At 41.4% G+C, this 19,915-nt stretch overlaps 1 protein-coding gene and 1 long non-coding RNA gene across 4 annotated transcripts; one reads left to right on the plus strand and one right to left on the minus strand.

Annotated features, from left to right (window-relative positions):
- Positions 1–285: 285 nt before the first annotated feature.
- On the minus strand, positions 286–19,153 carry LOC119128837 (RNA-binding protein with multiple splicing-like). Of its 3 annotated transcripts, none has more exons than XM_037261654.1 (10): positions 18,903–19,153; positions 11,378–11,455; positions 11,132–11,170; positions 10,503–10,541; positions 9,392–9,454; positions 7,839–7,989; positions 6,765–6,892; positions 5,825–5,888; positions 3,691–3,814; positions 286–2,872 (listed from the first exon to the last, which is right to left on the minus strand). In XM_037261654.1, exons 1-8 carry the CDS (start codon positions 18,957–18,959, stop codon positions 5,826–5,828), a joined length of 618 nt encoding a protein of 205 aa, XP_037117549.1. In that variant the 5' UTR covers positions 18,960–19,153; the 3' UTR covers positions 286–2,872; positions 3,691–3,814; position 5,825. The 3 variants fall into 3 exon arrangements, with proteins under 3 accessions (XP_037117549.1, XP_037117550.1, XP_037117551.1); XM_037261655.1 differs by having other exon boundaries at positions 5,819–5,888; XM_037261656.1 differs by lacking the exon at positions 10,503–10,541 and having other exon boundaries at positions 18,903–19,152.
- Positions 3,792–7,738, plus strand: LOC119128839. The gene is made up of 2 exons (XR_005099085.1): positions 3,792–3,917; positions 6,742–7,738. It is a non-coding gene; the product is annotated as an uncharacterized LOC119128839 (long non-coding RNA).
- Positions 19,154–19,915: the final 762 nt, after the last annotated feature.

Raw genomic sequence — 19,915 nt, forward strand, 5'->3', positions numbered from 1 at the left:
AAAAAATAATGGTATTAAACAGTGGTCCAAGTGTAATTGAACTGCTGTTGTTTTTTAATAGACTGTGATCAATCTTGTAGAAGTATTGTAATGAGCATTCCAGCAACTAGATGGCGCTGCGTAGCTCTAATGGCGTGACACATTCACGCACACACACACTCTCATGCTCATGGGCATACCACTTTACAAAATCAACTCTTGGCAAGTCTTTTTTTAATGATTCCTATAAACTTAAGTGTGAACTCAAATATCTTTATGGTAATACAGAAAAACCAAAACATCAAGTTGGGATCATGTCGATCTTTAATGGCAAATGGCCGGAAATGTCTTCTTTGAACATTTTCATAAAAACGTTTTTTTGTTTTGTTTTGAAACAAACAATGCTAGCCTAATATGCAGCTAGCAACAGCGTATACACAAACAAGCATGTACTGTACCATATTAGAAAAACACCCCAATGGCATTTGTTTTCTTTTTGTTAGTTTTTTTTTCTTTGTCAGGATTTCACAGTGAATTATGTAGTATTTATACAGTATATGATACATACAGGACAGTATGTTCCAACCCGTCAGATACAACACACACGCACACATACAAAGGAATATACAATAATACTTACATTGAATTATATAATTGGGAAAACAACACCCATAAAACACGCACACACACTCTTTATAAATACTTGGAAAGAAAAAAAAAATGCGAAAAGAATTTGCATTAAAAGCAAAAAATAATAAATTCTCGGATCGGATACGATTGTGCATATTAAGAATTGTTACACATCAGCTAGACTGACGCAAAGGTGTATTTGAGCCACACAAACCGTGAATAAAGTTACCAGAATATTTGCGAAATAAACTGCTCGATTTACAGAGAAATAAAGAAAAAATAAATTGTGCATTCAAAGAATAAAGTCATATTTTCAGGAAACAAAATGTAAAGCTTAAATTGTAATGCTGCGAGGAAAAAAAATCTCACATATTTTTTTAAAAAAAAGGTCTGATGATTTTGACAAGAGGAAAATAAGCCTTTTTCTCACAATAGAACAACTTTTCACAAAATATGACTTTATTCTTTTTTCCTCAGAAGAATACGATTTACTTCTTGTAATAGTATGAGTTTGTTTTTATTTTTTTCCTAGAATTTTTTTGGGGTGATGTTGCAACTTATTTCGGGTAACATTCCGACTTTTTTCTCGAGTCATTTTCTTTCCAGTGTGGTCCAAATACACTTTCTTAGCTATGATTGTACGTAACAGGGAAGATTTTTTTGTGAAAACAACATGGAAAATTTGGACGTCAAACTGTCGCGAGAAAAGATTTTTGCGATGAAGGACGTTAATACAGCAGACTCGGCTCCCTTTTTTTAATATGTACATTTCAGTAAAGAAAACTAGTTTGGCTGTCTAAAAATAGACGAAAGTAAGCGCCTTTAGCGAAAGAAGAAAAAAAAATCCGATTGAGGACTTGAAAGGCGTCAAAGACAGAAAAGTTGCACGATTCGAGCTCGCTCAACTCCAGTGTACAAAATGAAATGCCTTTGGTCTGTAGCTAATTATAGCTGTGTATTGCAGTCCGGAAAAAGAAACACGTCGACAAGAGCGCGCCAACAGGACGGCTTTGGTATCGCACTCTCTTCACGTTGGTTTGCAACGAAAAACAAAGCGACGGCATTAACTCCAGAGGTCAAACAAATAAGTTTCATGTTGAACTAGATGGAGGTAACCGGTTAGCATTAGAGTTGGACTGCCATGCAAAACACACATTAAAAAAAGAAAAAAAAAAATCATAACAATTTGTTCGATTGTCGCAAGAAGTCGTAATATTGTGGGGGGAAAACTCAGCATTATATAAGCATGAGCAAGAAAAATAATCAAAACAAGTGTATTGATCGTAAAGTTCCAAGAAAAAAAAATTTACTTTGTGGGACAACTCTCGGAAATATTTTTTGCAACTGTCACAGCAGCTTTTTTTATTTTAACACTAAGAATGTTTTTTGTTAAAAAACAAAAAAACATTTCCCCTGTAATCAAATTTTGTAACATTACTTTTGTTTCTTATTCACACCTTTATTTTTAGGAACTTGTATCGTTATTGGTGCCGATACTGGCTTCATTTCAAGGTATCCGTACTCACGGAACCAAAGGTTATTTGCCATGAAAACCACTTCTTTGTCTTCTTTAAAAGAAGAATATGGCGACAAAGAAGAAGCAACGGTGGTGGGTTGTCATGGTAACTAATTTTCCGTTTGCACAATGTACACGGCGTCGAGATTGATTGTTAGATTCTGCTTAAGGTAAAAAAGAAAATTCTCAAAATGTTACAACCATTGCCTTGAACCTTTTCTTGCAATGGTATACTTCTTTTTCCCCAAACAACAGCACGACTTGAATCAGATAACCACTACTTGTAATTTCTTCATTTGCTGTCATATTTCCGCTCTAGGCCAACATGAACCCTTCGAAAATGGTTACAAAAATACCTCTTTCTTAAAAAACAAGTACAACAATTTTTTTTTTGATCGATTTTTTTTTTTTTGAAGGTCAATGTCATGCTCTTAATAATTCTACTAACATGAATACGAATGATATATGGACTACTAATCATATAATAACGTCTTCATCTTCAGGATCCGGCAGCGCTTTAGCCACACGCCCGTGCATATGAACGCACATCTCCTTGCATACTTGTAAACGAAGTGGGGCGGGGCGAGGGCTGCTGGGGGTACCTTTGGCCGAGGTGAAGCCAGAGCGCCGCCGGGATATCTCGAGTCTATAACTGTAATTTTTTTTTTTTTTTTTCCATTTTTTAAATGCTGGCAGGGGAGGGTTCTCGATGTGTGATGGAGGCGGGTGTTTTGTGTACCCTGAGGCCTGCGAGAAACAGCAAAAGAGAGTGGGGAGGGGAAACAACAAAAAAGCGGGTGAGGTTGCTATGGTGACTGAACTCTCATAAAAGCACACGGGGGGCGGGGGGGGGATTGAAAAGCGGCGAGGTACAACAGGACGGACCCAACCACCTCACGACGAGGCAGTAAATAGAAATAAACCTGTGGCCAGCAGGAAACGTTATGCAGTGGCTAGCATGTCTTTGCCATTTTAAAATCAGCTAACAAAATGTCTTGAATTTTTTCTCATAACATGACTTCTTTTCATTACATTATAATTATGATATTTTTTTTTTACATGACACTTTCTGAGGGGAAAAAATACAACTTTATTCATCATAACCTGGCAACTTTTTTTCTCGTAGCGATGTTCTTCTTATAAAGTTGGGAATTTATTAGGGATGGGTACCGAGTCCCGATACTAACGTGGCCTGAATTACTAAAAACTGGAGTTTTTAATCGCTAAACTTCACCTTAAACAGCTCTGTTGATGGTCTTGAAGAAATTACTCAAAATAATTTTTGATTTATGATTGCTGTTATGGATCTTGTGCCATATTTGTGGTTTACATATAACAGGAAGGTTTTAAGTCAGAGTAGAGACATATTTTGTTTTCCAAAAAAGTTAGCTCAAAATTCTGACATCGGGCTTTAGAGCTTCTACTATCGACGGACTTTGCAATTTCTGGCACCGCAACCACAGTGAAGGAAGCCCGAGGGCAGAGAAGAAGTGGGGGGAAAGGTGTGAGCTTTACACCTTTTGTCGTTGTCCGTTAGCATCAGCGCACGCTAGCTATACGCTTACCGACGGTTCGCTGCTACCGCAGCCAGAGTCGCTCCTCCGGGGGGGGGGGGGGTCAAACCAGAGCGGAGAGGCAGTCAGCGACGCCCGTCACAGTCGGCCGAGGCCACCATCACACATCAGGAACCTGAGGACGGCCAGACAGATGTTTACAGCCGAGCAGGCGGGAGAGACACTTGCGTGTTGAGACCAACACAGAGACACATTCTGGTGTGCTACCGACATCTTCGGTGAGTCTCAAAGGGGAGTTGGCAGTTTTAAAAACAAGAGTGAGATCCCGTTACAGAAACACTGCAAGGCAGGAAAGAAGACGATTTAAGAGACACGGCTGGCCTAGCTAATGCCTGACGGCGCGCCTTTAATCAAGGGTGAGCGAATCTACAAGAATCGACGAGCTCTCCAGACGCTCGGCTTGGCTGATGCGGCGCCCGTACTTTCCCGAGACCGTCCTCATTTGTTCCGGCTGAGGCGGCCAAGGTTAAAGACTGGGTTGATCATTGAACACGTCGGTGCGCATTTGGGAACGCTTTAGCGATTTGCCGGCTTAATGTGTTACAGCCAAGAATTCGCAGGCAGACGCATGACGTGAGATCTGTAAACAAGGCCTGCTTGAGACCATGGGAGGCGATTTGCCACCTCTTCAACGAGTGTGACGGCTTTTACTGTTTTCACTCTTAAAATGAATGTGACCCGCAGTTGTCTGCGTGGCGGGTTGGGGGGGGCAGCTTTGGATGCCCGACCCGAAGCCCCTGTAATCTGGACAAAAGCCCTTAGGCCCTGGCTGTGTTTCTCATGAATGCAGAGCAGTTGACAAGTATCTGTCAGCGGAAAGCTGACACATGGAAATCACGCTTGGATTTAAGTGTTACATGTCAGCAGGCATGTGTGTGTGTGTGTTTGGGCGAGACAAAGCTTCGCTTCCTTATCAGAAGGGGGGGCCCAAGATGGAAACCTGTGATGGGAGTTGGTCCAACATTGAGCAGGAAGCGCCGCATTTGCGAAAAAGCTCCTCGGGGCCAATGGCCGGACCACATCCAGTATATGTGTATCGCTCTACCCGACACGAACCCCCCGACCCCCCCACCACTCGCCACTACCGTGATGTTTTGTCAAACGGAAAATGCGGATTACCTTTCCCTTCAGTTGACTAGGCATTAATGTCTGCTATGAGGTCGTCTTTGAAGGCACCCGCGTGCCGCTGAGGCACGCATGTCAAATACAATTCGGCTTGGCAAACAGTGTGCACTGTGGGGGCCGTTCCTGTTCCTGTCAGCCGGCTCAAGGGTGGCCACTTCACTCCAGTCAATTTTGATCTCCAATCCACTTTGATCAGGGAGGTGTAACAAGGAATCTATTGATCACTTTTATTGTTTTTGAATTATTTGTTTTATTTAATGAAATTGTTAATTATAGATATTCTAATGTATTTTTTTATAAGATTATTCATATTCAGAGTGACGTGCAAAAAAAACGGTAGCTAAGAATATTGATTTTAAACAATCAAATATTTAAACCGATACTATATAAATAAAAACAAAAAGATCAGAAATGCAGAGCTGCTAACATGGTAAATATTTGTTTTTCAAGAGCAACTATTGTTACGGATCTGAAGACACAAATAGCTTGCAGAGATGCTAACTTTGCTAACCAAGCTGAATTCAAGTGAGACTGTTCCAAACTTGTGTTTTCTGCTGGGCTCAGTAAATGTTAGACTCGGGGTAAGCCTCACCCAGCCACACGCTCGCTCACTCACTCACTCACACGTCCCCCCTAAGGGGTCTGGAGAACATGTTTCTTCCTGTCTTTCAGAGCAGGAGAGCTCTGGTGACAGCGCGACTGCCGCCTTGTGCAAGAAATACACACACATCTGTCGAGTAACACGGACACACCACCCAGTAGGTGGTTTTTGGGTTTGCACATGCAAACGAACCACTAAATTGTGTCCTGCACGTGCAAGTAGTCGGTGCAAGTCAATTTCAATACGACGACTCTGTTGCTAGCCAAAACAGCAGCATGTAATCAAGCCTTAATACATGAGTATTCAATGGAATCATCAATAGGTTAATCAATTCTAAAATGATTCATCAGCGCCGGGCTGACTGTGCCTTTAGTCCACATGTGCACTACTCACACATACTTCAACAGAACTGCCTCGACTTCCATCCCTGAGGAGTTCCATCTGCAGGTGGGAGCCAGCGGATCTTATAAAAAAAACAAAAAAAAAGAGAGACAATAGGAAACATTGAAGCATCTGAGACGTTAGCACGTTCAAATGCATTTCTCCAGCTGTCATCATCTAGTGACGCCGCCGCCGAATCACACGTATGGAAATGCGAGCAAAGATAAAAGGGCCCACGGAATAAATAGCGAGGGCCTTTTGGTGCTAAAAATACACTTGATGCAGCTTAAGCTGAGAAAGACCAGGCAGAAGGAGTGCCGACCCAACGGCTTTATGGGAAGAAATTGCCAGGGATCAATCATGAACTCTATTGGGAAGTCGCGCTGGAGCGTTGTAGATTAGCAGCGCTTGATAAACGGGATAAAAGGCTGGCGGGGGTAAAAAAAATACCAACAAAGTAGCTAAAATGATGAAAACTGTAGATGTCGTGCCCCAATTAGTTGCCAGTTGCCGCTTCCCTTTCCCCCCATCAGGAAGTAACTAATAAGAACTACCATTTCAACTGTGTTGCTAACCAAAACAGCAGCACCTATCAAGGCGTCTCCCTCAAATGGACGACTCTTTGTAAGTATGTCAGTGTGGGGCATGAAATCATAAAATACAATATTATTAGTTCAGATTAAGAACAACTAAAAACCTCCTTTAAATAGACTCCTCCTTTTTTTTTTTAAAAGTTAGCTGTAGTTCAAAATGGCTTCGCAGTCGAATTGAAGTTGAAGTTTATTTTTGAACATGAGATCAACCAAACACAAAATCATTTTTTCACATTTTCACATAATTTCATGTTATGCCAAGAAGACAAATAAATCAACATGTTCAAAAAGGGAGAAGGAAGAAGCTAAATTAAGCTGATACCGTTTGTTTTTCCTTCACAGTGGAGGAGGTGCGCCGTGGTTACCTGAGCGTGGAGCGAGGAGGGGTAAGTAAAAGCCGGTGCGAGGGCCGGCGACAGCTCAGCCGGGTACAGCGGGTACGACGCCCACACGTCTGGGCTGCCGGGATAGAGAGCGGGTACTGTGAGCTCATCTGTGGAAAGAAGAAGAAAAGCAGGCGTGGAGTGAGGCCGTTGCACGGCTGTAAACATCACACAGGTGTAAAAAAACATTTTGCATCGCATTATTTTCTGAAGACAAAACCATCTGAACTATATGTAGTAAAAAAAAAAAAAAAAGAGAGAAAAAAAAAAAGTCTAAAATTAGCTCCACTATCACTGCTTGTTTGTTTGATTGACAAGCAGCCTCTTGGCTTCCAAGTGATTATACTGCGAGGCGGTCCGATTACTGCGAGGAGTCCATAAAAAGAGCTGCTGAGTGAAAGAGCGAGGTGACGGCGCGCAACGGAAATCAAGGAAGCGAGCGCTTCTATTGCCAAGCGAGCACATGGAGAAAAAAACAACACTTTATCACAAAATGGTGGCCGTTTCTTCACTGATGTCGTTGTGTCAGTAATGGCTTCCTTATTTGCCCCCCTCCCACACACACACACACACACACACACACACACACACACGTTCTCTGGCACCACATTTTTCAGATAAGAACATTTGTTTGCTCATCGGACAAGAATGCAGCAAAGAGCGATTGCCGCATGGCTGCGGAATCCAGGAAGCTTCTGGAGAAAAGTTGAACTTTTGTACTACAAACACACCTGCTCAGCTGCAACTCAAATACAGCAGACGATTCAAATGTTTTGGGGAAAAAATATTCAAAATTAAAACTGCATGAATCACATAAAGTAAAAAGTCACGGCCACTATGACTTTGCCTTTTTTTTTCTTTCTTGATTTTTTTTTTTAATCACTTTTATATGATCCTATTTACAATTATTTCCACACTCCGTGACTGGACAGTTAATAAAGTTTTTACGACAGCGACAGTGTGACCCTGGGACGGATTCATTCTCTTATTTCCTAGGGGGAAAATAAAAGGCGAACAAATTGTTGTCAACTTGAGCGGCTCCACTGCGGTACTCACACGGGTCTCTGCTAATGAACTGTGGGCCGGGGCTCTGCTGGGATGAAGGGGGGTTGGGGGTGCCAACCAGTTTGTTCTTGGCCATCTTGGTGTTGGCCTTAGCAAACTCCAGCCGGAGGGTCTGCGGGATCTCAGGATCAAACCGGACCCCCTATGACAAAAAAAACAAAAACATTTGTAACAACACGAACCATCTCAAATCACATTTGCACATTGGAATGAATGAAATTGCCATTAATCCGTTCCAGACTCCCCCTTACACTTTAAAAAGAAAACACACAAACATGGTGTTTTGTTTTCAATATGGAAATATCTCTAAAATAATGTATTTTATAAAAAAAAAAATTTGATATCCAGTAAAATGGTTTGTGAATTATGATTTCATGTTGGTGGCATAGTTCACATTTGAGGCACACTTTGTTTCCCCGACTACTTTTCTTGGGTTATAAATAAACGTGATGGCGATTCAAGTAATGATGAAGCGACAACAAATTTAGACAACTGAGACGCGAGTTTTCGTGGAGGTCTTTGACATTTCTATTTTTCGCACGCCTTGTTTGGTGATCAGGTGTCCGACGAGAGCTTTCATGTACCTTTTATCGTTAGGTGTTACTCACAAGGTAGAAATTACAGGCGAGAAAGCAATCTTGGTGATTTATAAATGGCTCAGTTGTGGATTACTGTGACGGATGGCAAATGAAAACCGGAACGTGATGTGAACGGCGAACTGTGTGATGTCATCCATATGGTCGTTTGTTGATTTTTAGCAACGTGTCGTTCAATTTTTTTGTTGTTGATTCTTTTGTATTTTACAAGTAACGGTGACCTTTTTTACAGTTGTCCTAGTTTAGAATGCTGCTAAATATTAATGAGAGATCTTGCGACTCACCTTTGTAATTTAGATTGTGTTTAATCTTTTTATTTTACTTTGTGTACTTTTTTTGTTTCTTTTTTTTTTTTTTTACACTGGTGTGACAGCTAAGAATGCTCTTCATGTGGGAGGCTGGCATCTTTTTGATACCTGGTGTGCATCAAAAGGAGAGGGAAATATGGAAATCATTTTGTGAGAAAACAATTGTCGAGACTGTTTGTGTGTATCCCTGCGGGTTGCTATCTGCATACTCAATTGCGGACAAGTTTGTTTGGCATCATGATTCTGGAAAAAATCCAACATTCCAAAAACAGCCAGAGGTGCATTGAGGCGCAGTGGGGAAAGGGCACTTTGCTTATCCCGCTACACTTTATCATTTCAATCATTACACAAATAATTTGGGAAGAGGAAAAATTTGGGGCAGGATACTAAATATGCGTGAGAAAAATGTTTATTTTATTTTTTTTTTAAGATCTCGTGGAAAGCCTCTCATCAAGGTTGTTAGTTCTATTGCGAAATAACGAGCTCCCAAGTAAGCCCGGGATCAATATCTTGTATTTGGAATGAGGGCTTGACCTTGCCCCGCTTTTGCTAGCGGTAAACACGCGTGTATGCAGATGATTTTTGTCTTGACTGCACTTTGCGTGTGATGGGATGCTGGCGGAAAGGGCGTGACACTTACGTTCAAGGCATTCTTAGCAGCCTCCGCCTCCGATCGACTGTCAAAGCTGACAAAGCCCACCGGCTGGAGAGAAAAGAAACACAGTTTAGGGCAGGGGGGAAAAAAAAAACTGACTTGGCATTCCTGTCTGAGTGGCATAGACGTGTTCCTTGTACGAGAAAAAAAAAGATGCATTCAACCCCCACCATGTTTGGTTGTGTTTTCTAAAAATGAGGCAAGGGGCTTTTGAAGATTGTCTCTGTTGATTTTTATTTCCTCTATTGTACTAAGCTGTTTAAAAAACAAAACATTGTGTGACCCTCCACCCCATTTCGTCATATTGTTCACTTTGGTGCTCAAGTCTGTTTATGAACCTGAGGGGAAAGACAGAGCTCATCCCTTTGTTCCCCATTTGCCCAAATATGGAAGCGGTGTGAGAGGCAGGAACGAGATGAAAGTGAGTGGGCAAAAAAAAAAAGGGTTGAGTTGAAATTCGATTTTTGCATCTTGGCTGAGCAGCCAAGAAGAGCACGAGGAAAGAGACAACAATTTGGGTTGTTATTATTCGACGGGTATGGAAGGAAATGAAAACATCCCGTGGGGTTGATCTGTTGGAAGTGATCTGGAAAAACAGGGGTTATGGGAATTCTGAACAAGGGAGGGTGAGACACAGAGAGAGAGAGAGAGACACAGAGAGAGAGAGAGAGAGAGAGAGAGAGAGAGAGAGAGAGAGAGAGAGAGAGAGAGAGAGAGAGAGAGAGAGAGAGAGAGAGAGAGAGAGAGAGAGAGAGTGAGAGAGGGGAAAAAGCAAAACAGGAACATATAAATAGAAAGGGCCTGAGATGGGCCTCTTGCTTTATAAGGAAATGACTCCCCGTCGGCGGCGTGGATATGCAGAGCGTTTCATCCGAGCCGTCTTTTCTTAAAAGACTGCAGCAAAAAAAAAAACTCAAATGTAACCCAGATGAAATATCTCAAATCAAGGCAAAGTATGCCGAGACACTTTTCGTAGAAGAGCTTTTCACTCGCTTCGGGCGTGTTCTCTTAAAAACCTTGACGAGGTACTACAACCTGAATACGTTTTATCTTTCTATGTTGGCCTTGTCCAAATGTCCTTCAAAGATGTACTCACTCTGGAGATTTTGTCCAATGGCGAAGCAAACTCGAACCACTAAACAGAAGGGTGACACCAAATTGCAAAACATTTTTATCATTGCGTGGGGGCGGAGCAAGGCAGCCAAGTAGGATGACTCCTCATAAAACACAAAACTATAGTTAATTGAGTTCTGCCCTCAAAATTAGGTAAACTTTGCAACATGAATTTTGGTAAGCGTGTCTACCATGAGTAGAGCCACAAAAAAGTTTCAAGAGGCCATGCTTATAAAGACACAGTAAACCTGTCTGCCATTTTAGGGTCAATGTGTTTGTTTGTTTCCAATGATACTTTATATTATCTTTTGTTTTTTTTTTAGATGTGGGCACCTAAGGCCAGTTTCACTTAGCAACATGGAATTTGACGCGCGTCTATATCATGAGTAGACCCACAAAAAAAATCCTCATGAAGCCACACCTGCAAAGACACAGGATGTCTGCCATTTTGGACTGAAGAAGCCATTTTAGGTTTCTTTTGGCCACTTTTAGCACTCTTTCAAAGTTTATCCTACAGCTCCCAAATTTTTCCGCGTAGGCTAAACATTTGACTCGATGGCCCTACATTGCGAAAAATTGGAATTTTCATCATTCCATTGTTTCCAAGCCTACCTGTTTGGAGGTCAGCTTTATCAAGGAACCTTCATAGCCCTGAAATGAAAAAGACAATGTCGAGTTTACAAACGCGGTCAGTCACAATCGAACCTGGACTCTCCGAAGTCAGAGACTTAAACTCGGGCGACCTTTCCATGTCCGTTTATTTCATCATTATTAATGGCCGCTACGATTGACAGCTGGAAAGAACAGTCGCTAAGAATAGCCCTGGCTCATCCACGCGCTGGAAACATCCAAACATACCTTAAATGGTCTGAAGAGAAGATAGAGCTCCCGTGGCTTGATGTCCAGCGGCAGCCCGCTGACAAAGAGCGTTCGGACCTGCGGAGAACGCCAAACACATCGTCACATAGTCTTTGTTAACGTAGACTTTCTTTGGGTTTGTTTTGCACATCTGAACTTTTCAACTTGAGCTCCTGCTCGCTGGCAGGGAATTTGAATGTATAGCGCCGAGCTGAAAATAAAGGGAAGCGTTCCCGAGAAGGCAAGCGCAAACGAAAATCTAAAGGGGAGGAATCGCCGGGGAGATGAGAGCAACATTCAAAGCTGTTTTGTCATAAACGACTTGGCTAATCGAATAATCGAGTGGACGTCGCTGCCCCCCCCCCCCCCGCCTCCCCAAGGACCACATGAGTAGCCCGTGGGCCTGTTCTAAAAATAGCTCACCGCTGATGGGATGTTGGGATTTTCTAGGAAAGTTGTAGATGAAATAAAAACGTGGTAAGATTGTTAAAGATAAATTATGCACAATGGTTGTTTCAGAAGTGTGTATCCAAATGACCTTTACATTATTCAGTAGCTCTCAGTTTCAAAAAGGTCAGTTACTCCTGACATAGATACAAATATGGGTGCTCATGTACACACTTTCTCATATCCTCATTCTTTATTTCTTGTATTGTACATGAGCATAGTTTAAAAAAATCGTACCGTAGTAATATTGCATCGTATTTTATGTATTTTTTATTTTGGCTTTTTCCTCAATTACATTTTTCCCAAAACAAAGTATATTTTTTCTGTGAAACATTTTTGTAAAAAAAAAAAAAAAAAAAAAAAAAAAAAAAAAGCTCTACAGACTACAATTAGTTTCCTTTTTGTAAAATAATAAAATATTCTTAGGGGGAAAAAAATATTTTTTTAAGGGAGGGGAAAGTCACAATCTTGTGATGGAAAATGTTATATATTTGATGGGGAAGTCTTAAGAGAATAAAATTTACATTTTCCCCCAGACAACAAATTTGATCTCATTTTCTTAAAGTTGTCTTTTTTTCCCCGCTGAAACAAAAACGGCTGCAATCTTACAACCATAAAGACTGTCAAGAATAAAGTAAATAAATTTATTCTCATGATGACATTTTGACCAGCGAATGAAAGTGAGATATAAATAACACAGCTAATAATACCAATGGTGAAGATACAGTAAGTGTCCAAAGTTGCTCAAGTGGTCCTTGATTGGATTTTGCGTAAACGCGCCGAGATTCCCAGCTGAGGGGACAAAGGAAGCGCTGAGCTAACACTCCAGCTCATTCCCACATGTAACCTGATCAGGGCGACTGATGCCAATGGAGAGAGAGCAGCACACAAACAAAGGAGCTTAGCAACCGGGGAGGAGGGGGCGGAGTAGTGGGAGGGCTACGCTGGACCGAGGCACCGCGCCAAACATCACCTTGGTCACCTTTGCTCTTATCTAAGGGGAGCGAGACTCCACGGGGCCGCGAGTGGGGTCTGCCAGATCTGATTTAATAACGTCAACGCATGGGCTCACTACACACGATCTTTAAACAAAAAAAATAGCTAAATATGAGCAAAAGCCAAAATCTTGCTAACATATGATCATAAATTTGAAACTAAACGGGGTCTTATCAATTGCTGGTATCGGAAGTCGCTATGAGTACTCGATACCTTAAAATGATATGGGCTTGATACCAATACCTGGTATCTGTACTTGTCCATTAGTCATTTACTATCGTAAGAAGGAGAAGGTTGAAGAAGGAAAAAAGGTTAGAATCATATTTTCCAGTATTGCCATACTTTTGAGGATGAATTTAGTTCGAGGAATAAACAGAATCTTTCATTATTTCACAATATGAGAATGTTGTGGTTTTGACAGGGTAAATTTGGCACTTTAATAAAGTCATTAAAATAAATAAGTGGTTTGGCGGAAAATGTTGCAATTTCTTAGGGGAAAAAAAACATTATGAGGTTGAAAAGTTACGAGATGTTTTACGAGGAAAATGGCAAAAAAAATGCTGTTTGTTTCTCAAGTGGAGTAAAGATGTTGCTCAGTTTACGAGAAGGCTAACAAACATTTGAGGTATCTCACTCATCTAAAGCGGGACTGCTAAGCTATTCAAATGTCCATCTCTTTTGTATGCGAGACCCCGTCGGCAACAACGGGCCATTCTCGGCGCCGTCCCGCTTGATCCCTGAGACTTCCTGACGTCAGCTGTTGCGGGTGGTAACCGTTCCGCCGTGCGTCCGGTGAGTTTGCACATTCCCAATGATTCAGCTGCAAAATCTTCAAACATCTGCTGCAGATTAAGCCAAGCGGCTGGCTCTTTGTTGACTGGACTTTGGGGTCGGCCGAGGCGCAGAAAGCCGGATGTCAAGGTGCGTTTTTGGGGTCGAATCTCTTTTGTTGGCTTTCGGACAGTTTTGGAGTTTTTTTCGCTTCCTTGTGAGTCAAGACAACTTCTAAACGGGGCATTTGAATCGTTGACCGTATATGGTCACAGGCGGGTAGATTTAATAATAATAAAGACTTAATTTTTTCTGAAATTAATAAGTAACCTTATTTTTATGATCTTTTTTTGTAATGAAAGAAATGGCCTTTAATTTTGATCGTATTACATGCATGTTAAGCAATTGGTTTTCCCTCAAAAAGACCCTTGAGGTATAAAAATGTTTCTTTTTTTTTGCTGTTTTTTAGATTTGTCACTCTAGAATTGTGTTTTTTAAGGGAGAAAAAAAACCATAACCTAATTTTGAGGGGAAAAACAAGACTTCCTGGGGAAAAAAAACCCACCAACCTTACTCTGTTCATGTTCCCAGAAAAAAAAAAGAATCACAAATGAAAAATGTAACCTTATAATAAAGATGATTTTTTTCCCCGGAGATAAATTGGAAGCTATTTCCTTCGAGAAAAGTCCTATTGTATTCTTTTTTGTAACATGAAGGCATAGTTTTAAACACACATCCATTCAAAAGAATCTTCCTGGAAAATGGCACTCTTATAAAAAGTGTATTTCTAAAGAAAAAAGTCGTAAACCAATTTTTCTGTGCATTTGGGCCGACTTGACTTGTGCTGGCAGCTTATTCCATTTGTGTGCAGCATAACAGCTAAATGTAGCTTCACCGTGTTTACTTTGAACTCATAGATCACTACAGGCTTTATGCTCAAATCATCAATTTTAATTCCTTTAATTCGAATAATAAAATATTTCATTTTGTTAAGCACACCACAACATATTGGGAAAAAAAAAAAAAAAAAAAGCCTAGTCGTATTGGGACCCGGAATTGTTTTGTTGGGGAGGGTCCAAGGAGGGCGACGACCCATTCCTTCTATTTCCATCACCTCCCATGCGAACAATCGCTTGGAAACCCGAGCGGCGTCCTGGAAAGGGATTTTGTTTGGCCTTGGAATGTCTCATTATAAACTCCGTGTGACTTCCGCACATATTTGCTGCCTTTAATTGACCACTTTTTTTTTTTGAGCGACTCAAATGAGAGACATGACCTTGGTGCGATGGGAGATTATTAGCGCTGCCCCCTCCATGCTTCCGCCCTCCCGTGAATGTACATGTGTGTGTTCCGTAGCCAAGTTAATAGATAAGAAGTCTTTCGAGCCAAATGCAGCAGGACGCTGGTCTAACCTTGACGTGGCCACTCACCACACGACTCTATTGTTGGCATTTTCGCCCCACTACCACAATTTGACACTTTGCAAAAAAAAAAGCTTCTCTCATTAGCCTGTAGAAGAGGAATAAAGGACAAATGATTTTGTCGCATCGCTCGGAGTGGAACGGACGCAGAGGTGTGAGGCCACCTTAATCGGATGACTTGGTTTATCTGGTAACAGGTCGTGGGTTCGAGTTTCACAAAGGATTTGTGAGGAGGGGGGTGCGGGTCAGAGGTTGGGTAAAGTTTATTGCCGAGGGCGAGGTTGAGTGCACTCGTGTAGTTGCTTTCAAGCAACAATTAAAGCGCTGCCGAGCTGTAAATGTTCCAATGGGTTAACCTTTAAGAGCGTCCACTCCCATGGGTTGCTTTCAGGTGGACACACTCAGGCGTTTTTAACCAAACAACAGTGGCCCTCACCATGACCTATAAAAGTACAACAAAGAGACTTTTTGCATTATTATTATCATTGATTAAAAAAAATTCGGACCGCAAACGTCTCCACAGAAAAACATAATAAAATTGTGTTTTGTTGTTTATTTTAAAAAAAATATCAATTTAGAAAACATCTCAATCGTGCAGCTTGTAAGCTGTTTTTTTTTCCCCAGAAAAAAAATCTTCACCAATAAAAAGTAAACAAAGAATGAGAATAGCTAAAATCCGCAAATATTTGATGCTCCCTTCTAATTGCCATGAAATCTGACAAAACACCAAAAAGACTGGCATAAATAAAAATAAGTATTGCTTTGGTGTCATCTTATGGCATTTTTATTTCTTTTTTTACACTCAACACTTAATGCGAAGATCATCAGGTATGCCGTGTGAAATGATTGGATTTCACATTTTATTTTTAGAACTTTTAGCTGTTGTGATAAATACATTTTCAACCATGTTGAGGACCGCCAAAATTCAATCATCGAAAGAAGACGAAAGAAGGAACACATTAGGAAGGGATTAAATGGGACAGCAGTTTACTAGAGGAAAGAAAGCATCACGGGAGGAAATGGCAACGAGAACAAGATAAAGCGAGTTAAGGGAAGAAAGCTGGGTGTGGCAGATGGAAGGAAATCAGGGGAAGAGAGATAAAAGTCACCCACAAAAAATTCTCTTGCCCGAGAAAGGCTCAGGAAGTCTGCCATTTTGCTTTGAAGAGGCCATTTGAAGATCATTAGGCAACCAAAAAAACTTTAATTACATTCCAAAAAGTTACCCTTCAAACTGATAACTTTCGTTATCTTTCAAAACCAAACCAAATTTAATTACATTCCAAAAAGTTAAGCTTCAAACTGATAGCTTTAGTCATATAGTAAAACTATTTTTGAATGAGTCATGCTAACAACTTAGCATCTAGCTAGCTGTAGTTTGTTAAAATTGGACAGCACCCTCCATGACTTAAGATAGAACACCCTATAACACCATAGTATGCCACCCCGACCCCATTATCCGCTATTTTCCTTCATTTGTTTTGATTCTAAGTAAACACAACCTGACTTTGGACAAGATGGATTCTCATGTTTTTGTGAACTCAAAAATACGACGAAAATTCAGCTTGCATAGTAGGGTGAAGTAAAAAAGTTCAAAAGTAAAAGTTCAAAAAATGAAGTATTCTAGTTTCTTATTTTTAAATTGTGATAATCGAGATCGGACGATGCGAAAAGATATATCGTGATCATATTTTTTCCCGCATTACCCTGCTCTATCGAATGAGTTTGGCCCAAGTCGGCATTTACGACATTCTTGTCAGACTCACTGGCCAGCCGCTGGTGACGCTAAGCCTTGTTGTTGTCTTTTCAAATAGCTCTTGTCGCACAGCTGACAAATGGCTCAGATAAGATGACAATTCCCCTGCCGCTTGTATAAATAAACTCCAACCTATCAGACGGCAAAGCTGAAGTGGGGGGGGGCTCAAAAGCAGTGAGCCTTTTTGATTGTCTTCATTAGCAGGCCATCAGATTTTTTTTTTTTGAGCCTCCTGTAACGTTTCATGTCACACAGAGTTAATGTATCAGTTTGCCCTTTTCATAGTTAGCAGGCCATCGTGCTACGGACCACCGGTGGCCTCCCCCGCGCTCCCCCACGTACCAGAAAGGTCACGGCGCCCGATGAGAGCACCCCCAAAGAGACGCGCCACATTCGCTCGAGTCATATCTCGTCGGGGTCTCGCTTGTAAAGATCCGCTTCCACGCAAAGTCAACCTCACGTCTCGAACGGTCGAGCATCAATCAGGGAGCGCATTAACGGAGGCCCTCACACATGTTGCGGTGGTACGCAAACTTCATACGTGTGTTCAGTTTCGCCATATAAAGCGATATCGTGATACGGCGTTCAACCATATACGGAAAACTTGTTGAGTCCAGCCGAGCTTCCAGGTCCTTACAAGGTCTTGTCACCTGGCTAAAAGCGTCTGGCGATGTGAAAGCGTCCAGAGCACCTGATAGCGTCGGCTTATCAATCGCCGCTCTCCAGATTAGAAGCATACCTCGGCTGCGACAACGCCATGTTTGGTTAGCGCGCCCTTCCGCCGCATCGGCACTTTACTGGTGTGAATCAGTGAGCTATTGCGCTAAGAGCGCGTGAGAGTTATACCTCGCAGCTTGTTAAACTTTGCCTCCCGACGGTTATTGGCCGGGTTTTAATGCTCTTTTGGAGGCAGACGAGGTTGGTACCATTCTGGGAGGGGTTCTTAGGTGGGGAAAGTCCAGATTTAACATCAATTCGTATAACCTACTGATACCAGCCGTAACGATAGCATAAAATCTTATAGATCACCGAATCATTGACTCTGTAAAGACGTCGGCTTTCCCACACACAACGATTTTTGGTCAGAAATACTGAACACTAGCGATGTAGTCACTACTTTTTATCAATACGAATATCATTCTTGATATCGATACCATGTACCCAATATTATTTTTGATACAATAGAATTTCAATTAGCTCAATGGAGAACAAAGACCTTTCTGCAGTGTAGCACTAACTACGACTGGCAAGGAAGGCCGTTCGATACCCGATATATCAAAATAAAAATGTTATCACAGATGACATTGGTGAACTCAATAAGAAAAATAAATTGAATACTGATACTCGGGCCATGCATCATTATGACTTGGATGGAAGTACAATTACAGGAAAAAAATATATATCATGAGCGAGGGCGGTATCACGATACATTACAATATCTGTGTAAGTCAAGGGCAAAAACATGGGTTGTGTCAAACTAACTTAACTTGTGTGATGCATCATTACAAATTGGACAGAATTGTTTTTGTTTTTCCATTGATGAAATTCTGTGACAGTTCACTAGTGAGGGGGGGGGGGGGTGATACTGTGATACATGACGATATTTTTTTGTAATACAGGGTCATCAATATAAATTGGTAATGTGGGCCATGAGTCTTTGGAAATAATAGAATTACAAATTAACTTTGAGAAAAAGATATCACGATATTATAATAATTTACCAGTGAAGGGACTATCGTGATACATGATGATATCAGCGTATGGAGGGCAAGTAGATAATAGTGGGTCTGTATCATTACACCAAAACTGCATTTTGTAATCCATCTGTAAATGACAACTCGCCCTGATTTAGTTTCGGCTTCAATTTGGAATCTTACAAGATACTTTGGGGGGCAGTATCGTCATCGTGCAGATATTACACGCCGTAAATGCCAACTTCCGTGCCTACTTGACTTTGCAAGTGCAAAATAAAAAAAATAAAAAACGTCGCAAGTTGCAAGTGACGCCTTTGCGCAGGAGGTCGTGTTGTTGTTCATCGACAGGGTGAACACGACCGAATGTTTTTGTCCTTGCTTTTAAGTTAGGTTTTGGGGAAAGCAAAAAAGGGACCGACCAGGTGCGCACGCCCACTTACCTCTTCTTCGTGGCTGCTGAATTCACTCGGCTCGTTTTCCTTCTCGGCTTTGTTCATCCTGAACGTGCACAAAAGCAGCCCCGAAAGTTACTAGGCTCAGTTGTTATTCCTTAACCGAGAAAATAAGCTTCTCCTGTTCCGAAGTCCCCCTCCGTTGGTCCGAAACGGAAGACAGCGACTGCGGAGAGGAGTGTGAGAGTGCCGCGGGCGAACTTGTCTCCTCATCTCAGAGCCGAAAAGGAGGGGAGGGGGCCCGGGAGGAGGGAGGGAGCCCATCCGGAGGGATGGCGCCAGGGCGGGCGTGGAGCTCGACCGGGAGGGGCGGACGCTACGGATATACGTATGCACAGTTTTAACAAAATAACGAGAATTTGAAAAACGAGTACATTATATTGTTTAGTTACCACTATTGTGGTAAATTCAAAGAGAAAAAAACCCCCACAATTTAATAAGTGATTCATAGTGGCACTAAAAAATGTATTTAAAATTTCGGAACATTGTTCAAAATTTTTTATAAAAATGGCATAACCAATCATCATTTCAAATTGGACAGGTATAAAAACTTGTTTTATTTAGTAAAATTAAAAACTTACCCATGTCTTTTAGAAACGCCTGCTACGGTCTGCAGTTGAGTAAGGAAAGCGACGTTTGATGACATCACGTCGAAATGCATGAGTCAGCAGCAGCAGAAACGAAAAGAACGGGCAAGTTCGACATGAATTGACAACATTCAGACATCAAGTGCTGCACCAAACCACTTGGGAGCTTTTGACTTTCAGGAGCCCGCAGCTGAAACAAAAGAAAAATGGAGACGTTTTTAAACAGTCACACCTATGTACTGGGTAAGGTATGCGTGTGTGTGCGCGTGTGTGTGTGCGTGTTATGGCGCTTGGTGTCTACAAACACTCCATCGATCAAAAGGATTGTGAGCAGCTGCATCTGAACATGATCGCAGACCTTAATGCACGCAAAAGTTAAAAAAGTGTTAAGCTTAAAAGTGAAATACAACTGAG

Source organism: Syngnathus acus, chromosome 10 (genome assembly GCF_901709675.1).
Source record: "Syngnathus acus chromosome 10, fSynAcu1.2, whole genome shotgun sequence".
Lineage (NCBI taxonomy): Eukaryota > Metazoa > Chordata > Actinopteri > Syngnathiformes > Syngnathidae > Syngnathus > Syngnathus acus.